Consider the following 24487-nt stretch of genomic DNA (forward strand, 5'->3'; position numbering starts at 1 on the left):
ACATATTTTACCTCTTAAATAAGCAAAGCCTAGTTTTACTTTATATAAATGTGTATGTGTGTGTGTGTGTATGTGTTCTTTACATATACACACAAGTGTGGAGTGGGGAGAGAGAGAAGAGAAGAAAGATTGGGGAGGCACAGGGATATAATAGGAGTAAAAGAGGTACAAAATGTTTATTCCCTTCAAAAAATTATAATCTCTATAATGGATTCTTCCCCAAGAAAAGGTCCTACTGCCAACCAAGCTCAGGTGACTCAGCAACGCATAAAGCCTTAATGAAAGATGCCTTCACTATTCTTGAATCATTTGCATTCCTCAATAGAAGGCACTTTGAGCACAACCATATGCAGCTGGAAAGGAACTGACTTGCTATCACTTTATGAACTTGGACTCCATATGAGTAAAGGCCATGAACTTCAAAAGGGGTTTCCTCCCTTATTAAGGTCTCTTCTCCCTCATGACAGGATTCATGATTGATCGCTTAAAAAACAACTGGAGCAGAATGATTCCTCAGTGAGGGGCACAGGCAAGAAGGCTGATACCTGGCTTATGGGCCACCAAATCCAATTTGACCTGAGATACAAAAGTCATAGCTTCTGTGGACACGTTAGTCTCTTTATCTGTAGAGACTTTGGTGTTTATCTAGCTTGGTCTTCACCCTCAGGAGTCAATCTGAGTTTCTAGAAGTAATCACAGCTAACCCTCCTTTGCTTATAACTGGGTGCAGTGGTGACATAAGAAGAAAAAACAAAAGCTAAAATGTGAACTGTTTATATATATGAACCACACACTTACCTTCTTAATCATTATAACACTTTAATGCTACAATTAGTTTGCATTTCCTAACCAATAATGGCTAGTAACAAAGGGATTTACTTTAGGTTAAAGAGTAGACTATGTCACTTCAAGACATGTTATGTAAGTTTGAATACAGATACTGTGCTTTCCCTTTTTTTTTTTTTTTTCCTTCATTCTTTCCTCCCAATCCAGTAACTGCTAGTGACTCCTACAAAAATGCTTGCTGGTGAAGTCTGGAGTGAAGACATGGAGAAGTACGATTGTGTCAGATATCAAAGCCAGTTCTCTGCATCCTGTCACATGCTTGTTTTCACTTCCAAGAAAACATTAGACCAGAGACTGGTGAGAAGTGAGAGGGAGGCAGTAAGAAGGCTCAGTAAGTCTGAGAATAGCTCAGTGTATCTGCCAAGGTGACTGTTGGTGCCCATGTTTCCTCTGCCACTGTGTCTGCTTCCCTCATTGCTGCCATTGAGCCACAGCAGGAAAAGGCTTCACTTGATGAGATTCACTTGTTTCTTGATTGACACTTAAACATTCTTTTGGGTTTAGATATGTACGTATATACTTTTTTTTTTTTAAAGTGGCTAGCATTGTCTTTGTGTAATGAGAACAATCAGATAAGGTTCAGGGTGTGGATATAATGTTTGGGGCAATGTCTCCCTCACCACTTTTCTCCTGAGAAATCCTGTTAGTGTGTATCCATCTCTCTTGAGTGAACATTTGCCAGCTCAAATTCACCCCTCACTGGTTTCATTCTCTTATCCACAAAGCCAATAACTGCCCTATGATTTCTGGCATTTCCAGTGGAAAGGAAACAGAGGGGCCAAGTTATGGCAGAGATTGCCCAGTTGGGCCTTCAACTACAAAAGCATCATGGTTTCCCTTCCTCTCCAATTACCACTCCTTCCCTGGTTCCTGTCTCCTTTCCTATTCAGAAGAATGACTAACCGTCCTCTCTTCATCATGGGAAAACACATCTTGCTCCACTGCAAGGGACAAGCAGCAGGTGCTGAGGGTCCTTGGACACTGAGCCCTGCCAGGGCAGTTTGGCTGAATGGGTTCCTGAGGGCAGGCATCTCCAACTGCTTCCTCGCCCAGTGAAGGGGTGAGATAAGCATGTCACGGACATTTTCATAGCATGGCACTAGTACTTTCATTCCAAAGAATGAATTGAAACTTATATTTTTCCAAGATCCCAGGTGAACTGCAGGCATGTGCAAGTTTGATAAGCACTATTTTAACTTACCAGACTATAGTTCTACAAACTACAACTTGTGGGTCAAATCCGATCAGTTGCCTGATTTTGTGAATCATGTTTTACTGGAACAGTGCTACACTTACTTGTGAGTTGTTGATGCCTGTTTTCATGCTACAATGGAAGAGCTGCATAGTTACAATAGAGACCAGATAGCCATTAAGGCTGAAATATTTACTCTCTAACCCTATACAGAAAAAGTTTCGTAGCTCCTGGTTTCCTCCATCACAACCTTCTGCCATGATGTGCTGCTTCACCTTGGGCCTAGAGCTATGGAGTCAGCCATCTATGGAAGGAGACCTCTGAAATTGTGAGCCAAAATGAACTTTTCCTCCTCTAAAACAAACACATAAATTTGCTAGCTCTTGTGTTATAGACTCCTTAAAAGTGAAAATCTGGTTTTATTTTTCTCTGTAGATAAAAGGTAGCTTAGTATAGTGTAGTACAGTGGTTATGTATTTAGGATCAGAGGTGGACTGACAAGCTTTCTGTCTAGACTCTCCCAATTCCTTCCAATGGACTGGGAAGATAGCTGATCTTTTGAGGGCAGATGGAGTAGAGGTGGGATCTCTTAGATAACATGAAACACAAGCAAATTTTTCTGGGCTGGAAGTGTCAAAAGATTCCTCAAAATTCACTGCTGTAGGAATCTTATGGTGTGTCAGGTTATCATCTACTGACTTTGTGCCACATCTGAGCCAGAACTGAGAGCAAATTTAAAGCAACCTAGGTGTACAGGTACATGAGGGGAAAGTATGTGAAAAGAAGGGTAGCAGAAACCAGGGCTGCCTATCTCCACCTATCCAGAATAGAATGGTCCTCACTGAAAGAGCCATAGGATCGGCTTTAAGGTACCTTGCCAGACCCCTGCAATTCCACAAGCTACCCTCATTGCAAAAGTCTAGGGTGGAAAATGCTTCCAGAACTTTAGAGCCAAGTCACTGTGATAATCAACTTTAAGGCCAGAAGGGGTCATGAGTGATTATCTTATTCATTTCCTAGGCCTTAGGTGAGAATAGCATACCTAAGCCTCTTGATTACATCATAACATAACTTATGATTAGGAGCCACCAGAGGAGGTAAAAAGTAACATGGTTTCACAACTTTTTTCTATGAACAACAACTTTAATTGTGTGCTCGTTACCTACTTCAAAGCCTACAAAAACCCCGATGCTAGTTCTTGATGCTCCAACCCATTCTCATCAGTCTAACTCTTCTCTAAGTGAGATCTCCTCATGGTTCAGTAAAAACAGGGTACAAAGAGGCAGGTGTGCTGTCAGAGGGCTGACGGGTCAGCCATGGTCTCCTGGTGGCACCCTAGAAACCTCTTTCACCAGATATTCATGTACATTGAATAGGCAGCACATCTCTTGTGACTTCACATGGTCCCTTTTCTACCAGCAATTCCTTTGAACTGTTCCATCTTTTAGTGGACACTACAGTCTGCTGGAGCACCCTGCCTTCATTGTTTGGTTCTTAAAGACTAACTAGATCATTAAGGAGCAGGAAGTAAAAACTAATTCCTGCAAGTCTGCTAATAGTATCTGTTCAGAGTAAAAAATTTCTGCTGAAGACTTATGAAGAGAGAAATCTTCATTCTCTGAGTTTCTGAGTATCCCCAGCCATGGAGCAAGCACTTTCCCTTTTCTTTGGAAACAGTGAGGCTGAATATATAACTTCCCATGTGATTTTGTTGAAGACAGAAGGAAGGTCACAAATCCAATAACTCAATGGTTTTTGGGCAGGGGGTTGGGAGGAAAGCTAATAAATAAAATCCGTGGGGCAAATCCTTTTCAGGAAAGGGTGTGAAGGGTGGAGTGGATTTACCAGAAGTTCTGGCAGTTTGCTTTGAAACCTTCTGGACAGGAAAAGTGTAGCCACCCAGGGAAGCAGCCTTCACGGCACCCTCTATAAGGCTGCTGTGCTGGACAACAGCCAATGTGCGAGAAATCCCTTAAGAAATATTTTCCTTCCCTCTTCTTCTGGAATTGTTAGGAAACTAGGTAAGACCAGGGATCTGGCTTTCAAGAGTGGCCCTGAATGAATTTTTAGTTTCCAGGTGGGAACAGAGAGCTCAAAAGATTGTTTTCTCCTCCAGAGGCTATCTGGTTATAGTTTTTTTTTTTCTTATTCTTTCCAGGGCTGTGTGTTGGTAGATTAGGCACATGTAGACACAGGGTCAGGTTTCTGGCAGTCTAAGGGAGGAGGGCAAAAGGAGAAGAAAAAGGGGCTCATTTTTCTATTTCACAGCTTCGTTTTCCAAAGTACACAGAATCTACCCACTAGCAACAGTCCAAACACCACAAAAAAAGTCATGGAAGTGAATATGCATGCGATTGTACATATATACCCCATCACCTGCTACAATTGGAGTGAGACTGGGGGGAGAAATGAGCCACCGAGACCTAAGCCTTCTAAGCTGGTTCCAGAGGTATAGGCATCCTGACTGGTCTCTGGGTGGGTAACTCTTCTTTCTCGACCTGCGAAGAACACGTGAATAACCCCTAGCTAAGGGGAGACTCCCATCCTTCTAGGGATGCCTGGGGTATCTGAGGCAGAAGTGATTGAGGCAGACTCCTCAACAGATGCACTGAGATCCAAGAATTCTAGGATGATGTCTCCAAGGCAGTAAATCAAATGTCTGAAACAAACAGATAAAACAAATTAGAGAAGGACCTGGCTCAGTCAAGAAACACAAGATCCTGTTTATGACATTTATTTTAGCTTCCCCCTTCACCCAGTACTGATAACTTTAAACTGCAGCAATTTGACAGTGTCTCCCATGATGTTTATTGCACTACTAATAAATGTTTGTTAAACTACTAAAAGCTACAGCCCCAATAACACCAACAACAATACTTGAGAGATTGTGTAAATGCCACTTCTTTTTACAATAGCACATCAGTACTACATTAGTGCATCAGAACTATTCTGAAGAACTCTGAGGGAAAATCCCTGTGATGTCAGATTACTAACTACTGCTACTTCTTAAGATCAATGACCATAGATTTACAGGCTACCTTACAGGCAGTGAAATGAAGGACTCTGGAGGAGTAGTGGTTAAGAGACACAATCTCATCTGTTTCATATTAAGCAAAGACAACCCCTGATCTCAACACTAGTCACAGCTTTGCAGTGAGGCTAAGATGCTGTGTAGAAAATCATTATATGAACCTTAAGAGCCTGTCTGGAGGTTCTAAGGGGAGCACAGCTACTCATACACCCCTAACTGAAGAAGGGGTCTCCTCTAAGGGGAAGGTTGTCCTCTTTACCAAGTGCCCAGCAGTGATGAAGGAAGGAAACACCTGCATCACCAGACAGATCAGCCTCATCAACCCTGAAAATCAATGGGGTAATAGATCGCCCTCATATTCAACTATTATGTATAATTATAAAGCACCAATAAAAAATTAATAAAAAATCATTATATGGCCTGTAATGCACAGACCAGGGTATGTTCTTGCAATGTTAAAAAGGTTGACAGATGGTGGAAAGAACTGTTAAGCACACTGAATGAGCCTGGAACAGGTTTTTAGCAACTCATATGGAGGTCTGCACTGAGTTCTTCCAAATATAAATGATGGCTGGTCCCATGGTCACTAACTACCATGAACTGACCTGCTCAGAAGTCTGGTAGTGTGGATTTTACTTAGTGTGTATGGAACCTGGACACAGACTTTGCAGTCAGGTCCAGAGCAAGTCTAGAATTCAGATCTGAATGTGGGCTTTAGAAACCTCGCATACCTCTGAGACCACAGACGACCTTACCTATGCTGACACTGGGTACACATGTTGTAGCTTACCTGTTGATGAGGGGTTGCTGTAGTGACTCCAAGACTAGACTCCAGCTCAGCTGGCATTTATTCACCCCCAGGATTTCTACTAAACAATCTGGTGTGGAAAAAAAAGAATTTTTTGTTACTTTTGTTACTACAGAAGTCTTAGGGTCTAAGGAGATTGTTTCCCTGGGATCTCTGCCATCTTACACAGATTGGGTACTTTTGGCATACTTCTAAACCATGTAGACAAACCAAAATTTCATAAAACAGAGAAAATTCAAGAAAAATAAGTTTCTTTGGTTAGGTGCCTAAATAAAAATAGGCCTCAAGAAGTAATTTTGTAACCTGCCACAAAAGTACAGGTTATTACTTCTAAGGTAATGGTTTAGGTTGGAGAAGAGAAGGTAAGAGTAAAGATGGGTAAATAAAACAGATTGTACAGAGCTGAGTTCACTACTGTCTCCTGGTTATCATAGCCACAGGTGACAAATTGCCTTACCTATCCTTTAAAAACAATACAAAGGAAGAAGAAAAAATAAATTTCTTGGGTTTTGTTTCTACTTACTGTTAAGGGCTCAATTTCTCAAGTCTAAGTTTTTGCAGGCTGTATCATGTTCTTCCCTGGTCCCAAAATGCCATCAGTTGGCAGAGAACCCAAAGTCTTCATCTGGTGGGAAGGGCTGTGAGACCTGCCCCTGCAGGCATAGCTTTCTTAGAGCTGCCCAAGGATTATGAACCCAAATACCTATAGGATTCTCCCTTAGTTTTTAGGGTTGGCCACAGCACAATCCATTCCATTCTCTTGTCATCACGTGAGTGAGTGCTGAAAGAATTGAAGCTGTGACCATTTTCCTACCAGTTGGAGAAATGGGGAGCGGGGGTCAATAAGTTTTTGAATCTAGCTATATTCAGGGCCATTCTGAAATGGGGAAGGATGTGGGGCAATGGTGGTAAAGCAGGATGGAAGGAAAAAAGCTCTCAGTATAATCAATCTCACTGATCCAATTACCTGGCAGGACTCCCATTAGGCTCTGCAAAGCCTGTTTCTCAGTAGCCACTTTCTGCTCCTGAGTCCTTACAGGCCGTGGAAACTTGGGAAGAACTCCGCCAGGCCAGATAGATTCCCGAAGAAGTCGGAGGTACTGCACCCAGTGCTGTGGACATGTGAGATTGGTTACCTGCACTTCTAGCCACCTATGATAGAAAAGATATCTCAGACAAACCTGGAAAAAAATTGGTGCAGCAAGACAAAGGACTGGATGTTTACATCGCCCTTCTACATTCAAATGTTGATATCCTAACCCTCAAGGAGATGGTATTAGGAGGTGAGGACTCTGTGAAGTGATTAGGTCTTGGAGGAAGAGCCCTCATGATGTGATTAATACCCTTATAAAAGAGGCTCAAGAAAGATCACGTGAGGACACAGGGGAAGACGACAGTCTATGCACCAGGAAATGAGTCTTTGCCAGATCCGAAATTTGTTGGTGCCTTGATCTTGAACTTTACAGTCTTCAGAACTGTATGAAATACACTTACGTTGTTTATAAGTCACTCAGTTTATAGCATTTTCTTATAGTAGCCCTAATGTATTAAAATAGAATGAGTCATGTGAACAATCAGAATAGGGCAAAGCAAAGTCACAACCAATACTCAAAATCAAAATCATGCCAATTCAACAACTGGGATTACAGAATTTGAAGTTGAACAATAATTATAATGTTATTATTTACTGTTTCACTCTGAGCCACATATTGTACTAGGGTTTTGCAGAACAGAACATTAAAAGGGACTCAGTCTTGAGTCAAGGTTGCATCTACTTTTCCATCTCTCTTCCAGTGAGAAACATTAGACTCTTCTCAGTAACCTGCACACTCAGCCTTCAGAGTTAAGGGTTTGGTGATTTGCACACAACGAATGAACCCTTAACTTTCTTCCTTGTCACCCTGGCATATCCAGTTTGTCTTTAAGTCCCTATGACCTGTCTTGAGGAGTCTGTATACCTGCCCCTGTGTAGTCCCCTTGTCCACAAAGCCCTCTCCTCTCCAGTAACAGAAGTCTACCCTGTTAGCATGCCTTGCTTAAACCCCACCTCCTCCATGAGATCCTTCTTGACTAGCTCATTCAGAAGTGCTCTCTTCCTGCTGAGAACTACTCTGGCACTTAGTGCTGGAGCACAGGTTTGGAGCTAATATTTTACTTTAGAGTATGAATTATTTCTCATGTGTTTACAGCTTTGCTTCTTCAACTAAATTATAAGTGCCACAAGAGTTCTGTGTCATGTACTTCTTAAAAATTTCCCAAAATACCTTGTGCTCAAAAAAAAAGTATGTTGACTGACAACTGCTTTCATTATAATAAATACATCCCCCTTTTTCTTCCACATACCAAATCCAGACAGAGTTCAGTTGAAAACCTGGAAGGTGTCTCAACATTATTCTTTATTTGTCCCTGAATTTTTTCAGAGTAACATAATCATTAGCTGAGGTTCAAGACTGTTAAGATCTCCTTAGTATTCACCTGGATTGAGGCTGGCATGGCTAAGTTGGTCATTGATGGACCTTCTACCACTTTTATTCATGCCCAGAAGTCTGTTTGGGACCACACCACATGGCAGCTCACGCCATTGCTCCTATACCCAAATTACTTGTCACCCATCCAAGAGCAAAGGGGGCTGCCAAGGCAAACTTTATTTAACCTCCACTCTGCCAGACAGTCTGCATTCCGCTCAAGCTGGGCATTCCAGTCTTGGGGGCTACAATCCCCCAAGCCCAGGGCTCACAAATGATTCTAAGAATAGGAAGTCTGAAAGGTAATAGCAGGGCAGGAATGGCAGACATCGATGGAGATCAAGAGCGGCATAAAGCTGCTCTTTCCCAAAATAGCCATCACGATTGTGTCTGTTATTATTAGGGCTACATCTCTTTTCACAGGGCTTTTCATTCAGCGAGCATAAGCTGCCTGATGAGAGGGATCCAGTGGCAAGAATTCCTGTTCCTGTTTATAGAAGAGGGTCACCAGAGGGAGGTGGTTGTGATGACCTGATTAGGTTCTCTGCAGGAGATCAAGTGACCTAAAGGCTCCCTTCTTCACCTCAAGCCATGTACACTTCTGTGCCTTTCACTGAGGTGAACAATGTGAATTAGGCTGTCATCTAAGAGATCTGTGAGACAGGGACAAAGTCTTGCTAATCAAAATCTTCGAGAAGCCTGGGGAAATCAAAGAACAAGACACATTCAGACAGAATTAGTTCTAACTCTGCTTCACATTCACATATGCACATAATAAGTCACTCTGCCCTTATTTCTGTTGTCTGGAGCCAAGAATGCCTGTGACTCAAACTCTTCAAAGCTATCTCAGCATCTACCCACTCCTTTCTAGACTAAGCATATTATACAACAGCCAATATGGGCATCAGTCATGTTTTGGGCATGTCTTACAAGATAGGAGTTGGATTCTTTTGAATTAGTATTAATTCATCTGATGGGGTCAGGACCTTGTACTGTATTGTGGCAAAGATGTCCTTTTTGTTCTCCTTTTATAGTTATTTGGCATCCTGTTCACATATGTTGAATGCAAGATGAATTTTAGTATGTGACAAAATGTGAATTAATACAAATCTGTAAGACAACTTATCAAACTCTAAGTGGGAATATTGGAAAGAAGAATGGAAGTCTAAAAAGGTAAAATCAAGCATCCAGTGATAATGATGAATCAGCAAGATAAATGAATTTGTGGGAGTTAATTGAGAAAACTGACTGACAAAGAGGACTGAAGCCTCCAAGTAAAATATTAGATGCTAACAGAACAAAGATACTGTTAAGCACTGCAAACTCAAGGCCCAGAGTTGGTCAACAGAAGGTCTTGGAAGTTGGTCCTAAGAATGTACAAAACAAGACTCACACAAATTGGTAGAAATGAAACAAACTTCAAGTCTACAAAGAGGGACAGAGGTTAGAAAGTGGCTTCTGTTGACAAGGGGCTGCTGGGTGCCAGCTTTTCTTATTCTTTTCCATTCCTTATAGACTACATGCTTGCACCACATGTGATTTAAACATTCATTCTCTTTCCACGATTTTCTTGCCCAGGCCTTTTCTCCTTCTCCTCCTCCTCCTCTCAGAAAGCAAAAACTTTCCCTCAGACATTGGTTGAGTCTCACTTCCCAGTCCCAGGCAGCCAGTGTAGAAGGCTAAGTGCAACAAATCTTTCTTGTGTACAGAATGCACATCACTTCTTGAGGGCTGGTGTCTCATCCTGAACACCAGACACTCCAGTCTGGAAATGAAAATGACAAAACCCAAACCAAGAAAATCACAACTACCCCTGCCCAAACTGCCCTGCTTCTCATCTAACACAACTGTTAAAATTTGTGAGCTGTAATCCAATTTCTAAGACATGTTTTTTAATTATACATGATATTTTTCTAAAGTTATAAGTGGCTAGATACAGGGATCTGATATAATTAGCTTTGCCTGACACCTAGATGAGACTGAAAGCCAATAGGTTCTTGCTAACAATGAAGAGGGTGGGATCTCTTCTCTCCTGTCTATCCCTATATTTCCTTCTTTTTATTCTATCGTTCTGCTCTAGAGTAAAGCTACATACATACCATCATTTTTTTTTTTTCTTTTTTGGGGTACAGAGGATTGAACTCAGGGGCACTTGGCCACTGAACCACATCCCCAGCCCTATTTTTGTATTTTATTTAGAGACAGGGTCTCACTGAGTTGCTTAGTACCTCACCATTGCTAAGGCTGGCTTTGAACTCATGATCCTCCTGTCTCAGCCTCCCGAGCAGCTGGGATTATAGGCATACACCACTGCGCCTGGCTCAATACCATCATTTCTTTGTCTAACTCTATCAACTCCCTTAGTCTTGTTGAGTTTACTCAGAAACTGAGCTAAACAGACAGAACAAACTGATTAGGTACAGTGTTGGAAGACAGACCGATCCTTTGACCCTTCCTTGCTAGCTCCCTTCATCTATTTCACACATTGTCTTTTTATTCACAACATAGGAGTGGGAAGGTTGAAAACATGTGCCCCTATAGCACTCTTAAAGCAAAAGGGATGAAACTGATACACCACGGGAGCTTTTCCAACATCAATTTCTGGAATCTGTTGGTAGAGAAATCTAAAGTTTCAAGGTGAATACACACACACATGTCCTACCCACTGTGTATTATAAATTACTTATAATATGTCATTTACTAAATACAAATGTTATTGTTTATGTAATTCAAGATGCATGAGGTAAATATGCTAAAATAAATATGGTAGATAATAACCTCAAATAGCATTGGTTTATTTTCCAAGACTATTCCAGTTTTGATATTTGATTTAGAGAGATCTCTTTCCTCCATTTTACCTTTGTCCAAAGAAGAGAGGGAGAAAAACCTAAACCAGGTCTTTTCTGTCAAGTCATCTCCAAAAGATCCAGAGCACATGGCAGTTTTATTAGGGGGCCCAGAAATAGCCAATAACATGTCAAAAGCAACAGGATGACACAGACATTTAAGAGTCTCTTACACCAGGCACAGAAGATTAAGGCTTGCCATTACACCGGGAGTGCATGTCTACTCTATGTTCAAGAAAACTTGGTCTGAAATAGCTATAGATAGAGGAATGAAGCAGTAGTTAAAAAGGAGACAGTGTAATACTAGGGCTTATGATGGCACTTCAAGGTTAGCAGAAGGTCATTTCCCATCAAAATAGCAGAATCAAATCTCATGAGTAAGGGGAGAAGGCTTTAGAGATGACACCTAATCCAGTTAGCCAAATTTGCTTCTCTTCTTTTCAAGAGTGCTGCCATGGCTAGTGAGGAGGGGCCCTGAATAAATGGTTTAAAAGGGAAGAGACTGGGAAAATAGATTATAAAATAGGAAACGTATCAATATTCAAAGAAAAAATATCCTGGTGCATTCTCAATGAAAGAAAATGACAAGTTCATTCCTTTTGGCATATTTATTTACTGGATTGTACCTCAGAGAAAACCCAAAGGGGATTATGCTCAAACTTTATCCTAAGGTAACAAATATAGTTCAAAGAAAAAGAGACAGAAAAGGATAAGGAGGCTAAAACTGATCTTTAATGGCTCCTTCTTGTGTTTATGGACAGCTTCTATTATTCCAAACAGACTTACAGTAGATTACAAGTGTTGACTCATTTTAAAATCCTTGAAGCAGGGGTTCTGACTTTAGCAGTATGGACACTTTGCACTGCTAATTCTTTGTCTTGGGGTAGGGGGCTGCCTATGCATTGTAAAATGTTTAGTGCCTTCCTTCTCTAGACTCCTAAGTAGATGCTAGTTGTAAAAATCAAAGATATCTCTAGACATTGCTATGTGTCCCCTGAGGATGAAATGGCACCAGCTGAGAATCACCGTCTTCAGCGTAGGGTGTTTTAGATCCATGTATCAGGCTACTTTCACAGTCATTTTAAACTTTGTGGTTATGGCACAATATTACCCAGATTGTGAGCTGGACATGATTAGAGGTCATGCAATCTGTTTTGTTGCTTATGGCAACATTTTAAGAAATCTAAATACAAACAGATTAGAATAGACAATATACGAGCATTACATGTATGTATATATATATCAGAGAAGTGCTCCTGTGTACCCATGTACATGGCTGTTACCTGTGCATGTGTTCATGATAGAATTCAATGTAAGATTTTCTTTCTCTGGATTGAAGTTTCCAAAAAAGTCTGGAAAACACTAATATAGTACAAAGGATTAGGAGTTCTGAGAGAGGGAGAACAAGCCCAAGCCACATTTTTAGCTTCCTGGAAGCACTGGCCACCTCTACCCGCCCAAGTACCCTATAAAAGGTTTACAATGGTATACACCATAAACATTGTGTTCTGTACCCCTGGTCTTGCATACTCTGAGTACTGGCTCATCCACTTAGTAGCCCCAATCTATAGGGTAGGAGAAAAAGCAGGTCTTGAAGGGGAGATAGTATGGATTCAGGGCATTTCCCATTAAACATATTGTTTTTGCCAATTTCACACCTGATAAAAGTAACACTTCTCTTCTCTCTGATTCCTTTCCCAGGCCTCTGTCTTCCTGCCATGGCCCCTTGTGTTTATAGACAGTTCCCGCTGTCAGCTATTAGTCCTAGACTTCTGGGTCCCATAACCAGCCAGACCCAAGTTACTCAGCTGTGTCTGAGAAAGTTCAACATTGCTGCCCTCTGACTGTGTATCTAGGTCACCATCCTTTCCTGTCCTCGGTAGAAGAAGAATGAGGAGGAAATGAACTCTGAGAGCAAGGAACTCCAGCTTCTTTCTCTACTTGACTGTTGTGAAATCTAAAATGGCTCACAGAGTCTTCACGATTGCTTTCATGTTTTAAATCATGGATCCACATCTTTGAAACATGCCCACCAAGAGAATAACTTAACCCTGCCTGAACACCATGATTTAAGAATCCGAGTTCTATACTTGTATATCCAGGCACAAACATTTTTTGGTTTTGATTAGTAGTGTATAAGTCACAGATGTGAGATATTATGTATTATGAATTTGAGGATTCTTATTCAAAGAAAGAACTTCAAGAAATCATCTGTTGAACCTTAGAGATTATCTTTTCCAATTTCACCAATTCCATACATGTAAACACTGAGAATCAATAGGGAGTATTTCATATCAAGTGGCTTACAGACACACAGCTTGAGAGTTGGAAGGAGGCTTAGAGGTTATCTTATCCAATCTCCTCCAAAGCAGAAATTCCCTCTGCAATATTGAGGCACAGACAAGGGCTCTGGTTTGTGAATCCCCAAACTTGTACTTTTATCCTACTTCTGCCACCCATTAGCAGTGTGTCATTGGGAAAGCTTCAAAATTTCTGAAAAGGATAACTGTAGTTCATTAAAAATGCTTCTTAAATATTGGCAACACAAATCTCCTTTCTTGTGAATTCTAGTCATTTGTCCTAGTAGTTCTACCATGTGGAGTTAACAGATAGATCAAATTTCTCCATAAGACAGAACTTGTCATTTTTAAATTCAGCTATTATTTATCTCTTAAATCTCTTTCACAACCCGTATACCCTTGATTTCACCAACCTCAAAGTTAGGCACCCAGTGGACACTCAATAAATGTTTGATGAATGATAGAGAGAAATGAACCATTCCTCATCCTGGTTCCACCCTCTGGTTGTGTACTGCTTTGTTTTTTTTTTTCTCTCTTAAAATAGAGCACCCAGAACTACACAGCCCTGAGATGTGACCTGACCAGCCAGGGCACAGGAGATTAGTGCCCTCCTTGATCTAGATACTATTCTTCTATTAAGACACCTAAGACTGTGTTGGCTTCTTGACATATACAAAAAAACACTGACTCATACTGCATTTGTGGTCAACTAAAACTGTTAAGTCCATATACCTGTATTTTTTTAAATAATTCACATGTCCCTTGGATATGCCTACTCCTGCACTCTTTATTTATGTAATTAAAAAATGTAAATTCTGGTTTATAATGTTTATTTCTATGAAATTTCATTTTGTGGTTTTAGATTATCATTCTAAATCATCAAAATATTTTTGAATCATGCCTTTTAGCATCTGGAATATAAATTATTCCTCTAAGATTAGAGTTACTTTCAAACCTACTAATGAAAAAATTGAACAAGATAAAAAAAAGAGCAATGTTCCATCACTAGACATTTCTTTCCAGGTTGACATCAATTTAAAAACAACTCAACTAGCCATTAATCACTTAAAAGTACTATTGTGGTCCAGGCCACACATGTAAATTTTGTCTATATGCATCTTATGGCAAAAGCTTGTTGAAATCCATATATAATGTAACTACCGTTGTATTCCTTTCATTAATGGCCTCATAATCCCATCAAAACACAACCATTCTAATTTAGGCAGGACACACTCCATACTGCTTTCTAGAACTTGTTATTTCCTTTCCTATTGTGCACAAAACATCTATTTCACAATCTGCTTCAGAAATTTCCAGAGATAAATGTCAGGGTCCACAACCTTTACCCAATTTTTAAAAGGCAAGATATTTGTCTAATACCAAACCATCTCTATTGGCAATGCTTCTCAATGACCTTAATGTTTTTAATCATACATATAAATTACTTCAGTTTCATGGAAATTATTTATCTAGGACAGGTACATGAACGTGAAAACATTAAATACTCTCTTATTATTTTCATTCCTATTTTATTCTTCAATTCTACTTTAAACATGTTTAATTCTTCTTGTTAGAACATTCTCCGTAACAAAAGCAAAACAAAAAAACTAAAACACAAACAAAACAAAAGTAGAAATTAAATAGCCTAGCAAATAGTAGACCAAGTCCTTTGTTGTTGAATGAATGCTTCCTCATGTGTTCCAAGCAATTTATTATGGTTTTTTTGTTGTTATTGTTGCTGTTGCTCTTTTTAAAACAGTCTTTCCCCCTAATATTTATCTACAACTTCGACTTCTTCTGAGTTTAAGTTTATCAGACACCATTCTTACATATCTGTGTTAGTCTGTGTGTCTCCTCTCTATTTTTTAATGTATGTTCATTTACATGATCTTAGTTAACTATCCTGCTTTCACTTGATATCGATTCTTTTTTTTTCTTCACTGGTATCATGTGTTTAATTAGTTTAATCATTTATTAAACATATATTGGACACACTGAGGTCGGACGCCATTGCTAAGCCTGCCTGCCTGCCCCCCTACTGCTGAGGGGCACTGCACTAGCCTCTGTGTTGACTCAACACACCCTCGCTGGCTCCCCATCTTCTTTGGAGGCTGGTGCAGGCATTTTGAATTATTCCTGAGGGCGTGGCCATCATCATCAGAAGGGAGGCCCCCTTCCTAAGACACCTACAGGAGACTGAAGGCCCTTTGACAGGACTCAGGATTCAAGAAGAGGAGGTACTGAGAGACTTGGGACCAACTCAGAGCAGCTGGGTGAGTCTCTCCCACTGGGTGAGGCTCCACGGACGGGGCAGTAGTCCCGGAATGCAGGGAACTTCGTGGAGTAGAGTTGCCCAGTGAGACTCCCCAGCTGAGCCGTGAACCCAGACAACCGAGAGCATTGTAGAGGAGGGCTGCCCAGCGAGAGGCTTTGACACAGAGCGAGGGTACCAGGCCCGGGAAGCAAGACTGGACCCCAGGAAACGTCGCAGAGGAGGGCTACCCAGCGAGAGGCTCACTCGTAAGGCGAGGCTCCCTGGTCCAGGAGGTAGGTCTGGACCCTTGGGAACGTCGCAGAGGAGGGCTGCCCAGACCAGGCGGAAGTTCTGGACCGAAGGGAACTTCTCGGAGGAGAGCTGCCCAGCGAAACTTCCCAACTGGGTAAGTCATCCCCGCAGGGCAAGGTTTCCCCACCAGGGTGGTAGAAACAGAGACACAGGCCCAGATCAGACGCCCCAGCCCGCAGTCTAGTCCCACTTTGGCTGATCATCAGTCAACAAGTGGAGGCACCTCTGCCCACTAGCAGGGAATATATCCCACCTGAAGGCCACCACCCCTAGAAAGGCAGCTTCCTTGTGGAGCACTATATTATCAAGTTCCACCAAGACTTCAGGCTACTGAAGGCTAGGAGGTGAATTATTGGAAATCTACAGGGACACTATAAGTCAATAGAGGAAATCTGCAATATCCCAGAGTTTCACTACTAGGGGCATATATACCTGAGCAATATGAGAAGACAAGGGAAGAAAATGTCCCAAACAAACCTAGATACTACATCAATAAAATCCAATGATAGCATGGCAGAAGAAATGGCAGAAAGGGAGTTCAGAATGTACATAATTAAAATGATCAGAGAAGCAAACGATAAGATGAAAGAGCAAATGCAGGTTTGAATGACTACACCAATCAACAGTTAAAAGAGCAAATGCGGGAAGCAAAAGATCATTTTAATAAAGAGTTAGAGATACTGCAAAAAAACCAAACAGAAATCCTTGAAATGAAGAAAACAATAAGCCAAATTAAAAACTCCATAGAAAGCATAACCAATAGGATAGAACACCTGGAAGACAGAACCTCAGACACTGAAGAAAAAATATTTAATCTTGAAAACAAAGTTGACCAAACAGAGAAGACGGTAAGAAACCATGAACAGAATCTACAAGAATTATGAGATATCATGAAAGGCCAAATTTAAGAATTATTGAGATTGAGGAAGGAAGGCTTAGAGAAACAAACCAGAGGAATGAAGAATCTATTCAATGAAATAATACCAGAAAATTTCCCAAATCTGAAGAATGAAATGGAAAATCACATACAAGAGGCTTATTGGATTCCAAATATACAAAATTACAACAGACCCACACCAAGACACATTATATGAAAATACCTAACAAATAAAATAAAGACAGAATTTTAAAGGCTGTGAGAGAAAAAAATCAAATTACATTCAGGGGGAAACCAATAAGGTTATCAGCAGATTTTTCAATCCAGACCCGAAAAGCTACAAGGGCCTGGAACAACATTTTTCAAGCTCTGAAAGAAAACGGATGCCAACCAAGAATCTTATACCCAACAAAATTTACCTTCAGATTTAACAATGAAATAAAATCCTTCCATGATAAATCAAAGCTAAAAGAATTTACAAAAAGAAAGCCAGAACTACAGAACATTCTCAGCAAAATATTCCATGAGGAAGAGATGAAAAATGATGATGTAAAATCAGCAAAGGGAGGAACTACCCTAAAGGAATAGTCAAATAAAGGAGAAACCAAGCCGTGTCAAAAAACAAAAATGAGCCAAATGACTGGAAATACAAATCATATCTCAATAATAACCCTGAATGTTAATGGCCTGAATTCATCAATCAAAAGACATAGACTGGCAGATTGGATTAAAAAGAAAGATCCAACAATATGCTGCCTGCAATAGACTCATCTCATAGAAAGAGATTCCCACAGACTAAAGGTGAAAGGATGGAAAAAAACATACCATGCACATGGACTCAGCAAAAAAGCTGGAGTATCCATCCTCATATCAGATAATGTGGACTTCAAGCCAAAGTTAGTCAGAAGGGATAAAGAAGGACATTTCATACTGCTTAAGGGAAGCATAAATCAGCAAGACATAACAATCACAAATCTATGCCCCAAACAGTGGCTCATCCATGTATGTCAAACAAATCCTTCTAAATTCCAGAAATCAAATACACCACGACACAACAATACTTGGTGACTTTAACACACCTCTCTCACCACTGGACAGATCTTCCAAACAAAAATTGAATAAAGAAACCATAGATCTCAATAACACAATCAATAATTTAAACTTAATGGACATATTTAGAATATACCATCCAACAAAGAGCGAATACACTTTCTTCTCAGCAGCACATGTATCCTTCTCTAAAATAGACCATATATTATGCCACAAAGCTACTGTTAGCAAATATAAGAATATAGAGATACTACCTTGTATTCTATCACACCATAATGGATTGAAATTAGAAATAAATGACAGAATAAAAAACAGAAACTACTCCAACACCTGGAGATTAAATAATACGCTATGAAATGATGAATGAATAACAGAAGATATCGGGGGGGGGAAATAAAAAAATTCTTAGAGGTAAACAAGAACAAAGATACATCATATCAAAATCTCTAGGACACTATGAAAGCAGTACTTAGAGGAAAATTTATTTCATGGAGTGCATTCAATAAAAGAAGAAAAAAATCAACAAATAAACGACCTAACACTACAGCTCAAAGCCCTAGAAAAAGAACAGAGCAACACCAAAAGTAGTAGAAGACAGGAAATAGTTAAAATCAGAGCTGAAATCAACGAAATTGAAACAAAAGAAACAATCGAAATAATTGACAAAATAGTTGGTTCTTTGAAAAATTAAACAAAATCGATAAACCCTTAGCCACACTAACAAAGAGAAGGAGAGAGAAACCTCAAATTACTAAAATTTGGAATGAACAATGAAATATCACTACAGACATGACTGAAATAAAAAACATAATTAGGAGCTATTTGAAAATCTATACTCCAACAAAATAGAAAATCTCAAAGACATCAACAGGTTTCTAGAGACATATGAATTACCTAAACTGAACCAGGAGGACATACACAATTTAAATAGATCAATTTCAAGTAATGAAATAGAAGTCATCAAAAGCCTACCAACAAAGAAAAGTCCGGGACCAGATGGGTTCTCAGCCCAGTTCTACAAAACCTTTAAAGAAGAGCTCATTCCAATACTCCTCAAAGTATTCCATGAAATAGAAGAGGAGAGCACCCTTCCAAACTCATTCTATGAAGCCAATATCACCCTGATACCTAAACCAGACAGAGACACATTGAGGAAAGAAAATTCCAGACCAATATCCTTAATGAACATCGATGCAAAAATTCTCAACAAAATTTTAGCAAATTGCATACAAAAATATATTAAAAAGATAGTGCACCACGATCAAGTGGGTTTTATCCCAGGGATGCAAGGTTGGTTCAACATCTGGAAATCAATAAATGTAATTCACCAGATCAATAGCTTAAAGTCAAGAATCTCATGATTATTTCGATAGATGCAGAAAAAGCATTTGATAAAATACAGCACCCCCATGCTCAAAACACTAGAAAAAATAGGGATAGTGGGAACATTCCTTAACATTGTAAAGGCTATCTATGCTAAGCCCATGGCTAATATCATTCTAAATGGTGAAAAACTGAAAGCATTTCCCCTAAAAACTGGAAAAAGGCAGGGATGCCCTCTTTCACAACTTCTATTCAACATCGTCCTTGAAACTCTAGCCAGAGCAATTAGACAGACCAAAGAAATTAAAGGGATACAAATAGGAAAAGAAGAACTCAAACTGTCCCTATTTGCTGATGACATGATTATATATTTAGAGGAACCGGGAAATTCCACCAGAAAACTTTTAGAACTCATAAGTGAATTCAGTAAAGTAGCAGGATATAAGATCAATGCTCATAAATCTAATGCATTCTTATACGCAAGTGATGAATCCTCAGAAAGAGAAGTTAGGAAAACTACCCCATTCACAATAGCATTGAAAAAAATAAAATACTTGGGAATCAACCTAACAAAAGAGGTGAAAGACCTCTACAATGAGAACTACGGAACACTAAAGAAAGAAATTAAAGAAAACCTTAGAAGATGGAAAGATCTCCCATGTTCTTGCATAGGCAGAATTAATATTGTTAAAATGGCCATACTACCAAAAGTGCTATACAGATTCAATGCAATTCCAATTAAAATCCCAATGATGTACCTCACAGAAATAGAACAAGCAATCATGAAATTCATTGGGAAGAATAAGAAACCCAGAATAGCTAAAGCAATCCTTAGCAGGAAGAGTGAAGCAGAGGGTATCACAATACCAGAACTTGAACTATACTACAAAGCAATAGTAACAAAAACGGTATGGTACTGACACCAAAACAGGCAGGTAGATCAATGGTGCAGAATAGAAGACAGGGACATAAACCCAAATAAATACAATTTTCTCATACTCGACAAAGATGCCAAAAATATGCAATGGAGAAAAGATAGCCTGTTCAACAAATGGTGCTGGGAAAACTGGAAATCCATATGTAGCAGAATGAAACTAAACCCCTATCTCTCATCCTACACAAAACTCAACTCAAAATGGATAAAGGACTTTGGAATCAGACCAGAGACTCTGCATCTTACAGAAGAAAAAGTAGGTCCAAATCTTTAATGTGTCGGCTTAGGATCAGACTTCCTTAACAGGACTCCCATAGCACAGGAAATAAAAGCAAGAATCAATAACTGGGATAGATTCAAACTAAAAAGCTTTTTCTCAGCAAAGGATACTATCAGCAATGTGAAGAGAGAGCCTACAGAGTGGGAGAAAACTTTTGCCACTTATACTTCAGAGCACTAATTTCCAGAATATACAAAGAACTCCAAAAACTCTACACCAAGAACACAAATAACCCAATTAACAAATGGGCTAGGGAAATGAACAGACACTTCACAGAAGAAGATGTACAAGCAATCAACAGATATATGAAAAAATGTTCAACATCTCTAGTAATAAGAGAAATGCAAATCAAAACTACCCTAATATTCCATCTCACCCCAATTAGAATGGCGATTATCAAGAATACAAGAAACAATAGGTGTTGGCGAGGATGTGGGGAAAAAGGTACACTCATACATTGCTGGTGGGGTTGGAAATTAGTGCAGCCTCTCTGAAAAGCAGTGTGGAGATTCCTTAGAAAACTTGGAATGGAACCACCATTTGACCCAGCTATCCCACTCCTTGGCCTATACCCAAAGGACTTAAAATCAGCATACTACAGAGATACAGCGACATCAATGTTCATAGCTGCTCAATTCACAATAGCCAGATTGTGGAACCAATCTAGATGCCCCTCAATTGATGAATGGATAAAGAAACTGTGGTATATATGTACAATGGAATATTACTCAGCCATAAAATATTTAACAAAATTATGGCATTTGCACGCAAATGGATGAAATTGGAGAATATCATGCTAAGTGAGATAAGCCAATCTCAAAAAAACAAAGGATGAGTGATCTCGCTGATAAGTGGATAATGATACATAATAGTGGGGGGTGGGAGGGAGGCAAGAATGGAGGAAGGAGGGACTGTATAGAGGGAAAAGAGGGGTGGGAGGGGTGGGGGCAAGCAAAAAATAACTGAATGAATCAATCACCATTACCCTATGTAAATGTATGATTCCACAAATGGTATGCCTCTACTTCATGTACAAACAGAGAAACAAGTTGTACCCCATTTGTTTACAATAAAAAATTTTTAAAAACCCCAAAAAACCATATATTGGTTGAGCTTCTTGTAAGTTTCAAAAGAATTAAGATTGTTAGATTTTGAGGGTAGGAATCTGACTTAACTCATTTTGCTATCTCCTTGAGCATTAGCACTAATCACACAATATTAAATATTTACTGAATATAAATATTAAATATTAAATATTTACTGAATGAATCATTCTGTTCCAAAAGTTTCAGGGATACCTCTGGTGTAAAATTTTAAGTTTCTTTGTTTCTATAGTATATAAAGCAGTATTGTTATTAAATATATAAAGCAGTATTATTTTTAATCTCATTCTCTATATGTTCTCTTGTGAATTTTAGTACCTTTTATCAACCTCTGTTTTCCTTTCTGTATCAGCTGTTTTCCACCATTTCTAGTTTTAACTTTATCTAAATTTTGCTTCCACTTTTCCCTTTTCAGTGGACTGAAGGGTCTCCTGCAGAGCATATTCTTTCTACTATTCCTCAGTTGTGCTCTCTGGAGTCTGGAGTCTACCATATGAGTTATCATGTGCCATAGAACAGGACAATTAAAAACTTTCTCTTGGTACCAGCTACACAGTTAACTACTCAGTATGTATTTTCATTTTTCTTGCCAAGAGACTTATACAGAAAAGATGAAAATACTATCTGGGCCTTAAGTTCTCTATCTAAAATCTCAAAATTAGTAGAAATACAGTCATACTTTCTCAGGTGTCGCTGTTTATTTTTTTTCACAAATCGAAGTAGATAATAATCTGTTGATTTAGTAGACAAGAAGAGACTTTTAATTACAATGCAGACATACTGTTCAAAACTCAGTATTCCATCTTAATAATTATGCTTCTCAATTTACAGGGTAGAAAACTAGGTATGAATTGTTTTTGATTTCTCTTTTCCTGATCCTTATCCAATGCTAGAGAATCAATGAAACAGTCATTACATCTGGTTGATTTTAATCTTCTCAGGACCTCAAGAATCCATCACTCCTTTACCATCCCTATAGCAGTGACCTCAGCTGAGTTCCTCCTGTCTTGTCATCTCTATCAGTGCAACTCCTTCCGTATTTTTCTCCTTGGCTCCAACTTTGCCTCCATGATTAATGAATCCTCTACAATACTATTTAAGTGACTTTTTCTAAATTGTAAATGTGATCATGTTGTCACTATATGTTCTGTAAACTGTTTCTCACCAAATGAGGGATAGACCCTATCTATGTTCTTTGAATGACACATAAGGCTCTGTATGAATCAGTTTAATCATATTAAACTCTATAGTGTTATCTTCAGTTAGTCTTTTTACACACTGTATATTCCTAAGCATACCCAAATTCTTTAGTAGCAAAGATAAATTATTCTACCACTGCTCTGCCTTGAATGCTCTATACCTCAATGCCTACTATACTGTAATAACTTTTAGAAGTTATTAACATATATTAATTGTACATAACATTATTGGGGGTTCAGTGGTATTTCCATACATTCTTAAAGTATGCACTTATCAAATCCAACTTGTTTTCCATCCTCCCCCCATACCCTTCCCAGTCTCTAGTAACTACTATTCTACTTTCACATCAACTGTTTTAGCTTCTACATATGAGAGATAGTATGCAGTACTGTCTTTCTATGGCTGACTTATTTCACTTAACATAATGTCCTCTAGTTCCATCATTTTGCTGCAAATGATAGGATTACATTCTTCTTTATGGTGGAATAATACTCCATTGCGTTTGTATACTACATTTTTTTTTATCCATTCATCTGTTGATAGGCAAGTAGATTGATCACATATTTAAGATATTACAAACAGTGTTGTAATAAACACAGGCATGCAGGTTTTTTAGCATGTTTATTTCATCTATTTTGTAGATATCCTCAGAGTGGGATAGCTGAGTCACATGATAGTTCTATATTTTGTTTTTTTGAGGAACCTCCAAACCTCCATAATGGCTCTAACTTTACATTCCAACCTATGGCATATAAGACTTCTTTCTTCATATCTTCACCAGCATGCATGTTTGTTTGTTTTATTTTTGATAATAGCCATTCTAACTTCTTATTTTTTAAGTGCTTTTCTGATGTCATCTGCTCTGTAAACCTTTTTGAGGTCCCTCACAATTACTTAATTCCTTCTGACTCACACATACAGTTCTTTTTGAAGTCTCAAGTTTATACTAGAAATTCTTATTTATAAGTTTTCACTTTCAACTGGATATTCAACTGCCAACGGTAGGGATTTGGGGTCTTTTTAAAAAGCTCAATATTTAGATCAGAAAAAGTACCCTCTTAATTACTGATGCTTATGAAGGAGGACAATGATAGATTTAAAAGACTATGGACAAGATAGAAATCCTTTGCATTTGGCATTTCATATGTATTTATATAAACGCTTCACAATAAACATTAGATTCTTTCCTAATGATCTTTGTTTAAGCTAATAATAATATTAAATCATGAGCCAATCTACCAGCTGCAGGGTGAATGTTTTAAGGAGTATGCTGGGTAGTAAGTCAGCTGATCTAGAATGAAGAATTCATCATGAATAATCCATGCAATAGGCAATTCACACCTAGTTATGCATTCCTCTGGAAGCAAAGAGAGGTGGAAGGCAAGGGAGCGGGTCAGCCATGCTTCCTTTCTGGCACACTATAAATCCTAGAGAAGAGAGACAGCTGCCAGCAGCTTTTGTTTTTGTTAGTTTTCCTGGCAAACAGGTCTAGAGGATAGAAAAGAATGAAAGTCAAACAAAAGCAAAGGGGGTTATGTTGACTGTAAGTCACACTTGTATTTTGGGTGGTGACTCTGATGGACAGAACAGCATTACATTGATTCCATACGATAATCTGAAACTAGTTAGAAGAAAAGAAGAAAAGACCATAGCAGAATGGGGGAAA

General features: G+C 39.1%; 1 protein-coding gene across 2 annotated transcripts in view; it reads right to left on the bottom strand.

Moving 5' to 3' along the window:
* Positions 1-946: 946 nt before the first annotated feature.
* Positions 947-24487, bottom strand: part of Snx19 (sorting nexin 19) — a 47399-nt gene continuing 23858 nt past the window's right edge. For both annotated transcript variants that reach the window (XM_047516681.1, XM_047516680.1), the window contains 3 exons: positions 6845-7029; positions 5860-5947; positions 947-4697 (listed from right to left, as the gene is read on the bottom strand). In XM_047516681.1, the coding sequence (XP_047372637.1) occupies positions 4565-4697; positions 5860-5947; positions 6845-7029 (406 nt within the window). In that variant the 3' untranslated portion in view covers positions 947-4564. The remainder of the gene's footprint in view (positions 4698-5859; positions 5948-6844; positions 7030-24487) is intronic.

Source organism: Sciurus carolinensis, chromosome 11 (assembly GCF_902686445.1).
Source record: "Sciurus carolinensis chromosome 11, mSciCar1.2, whole genome shotgun sequence".
In the NCBI taxonomy this organism is placed as follows: domain Eukaryota; kingdom Metazoa; phylum Chordata; class Mammalia; order Rodentia; family Sciuridae; genus Sciurus; species Sciurus carolinensis.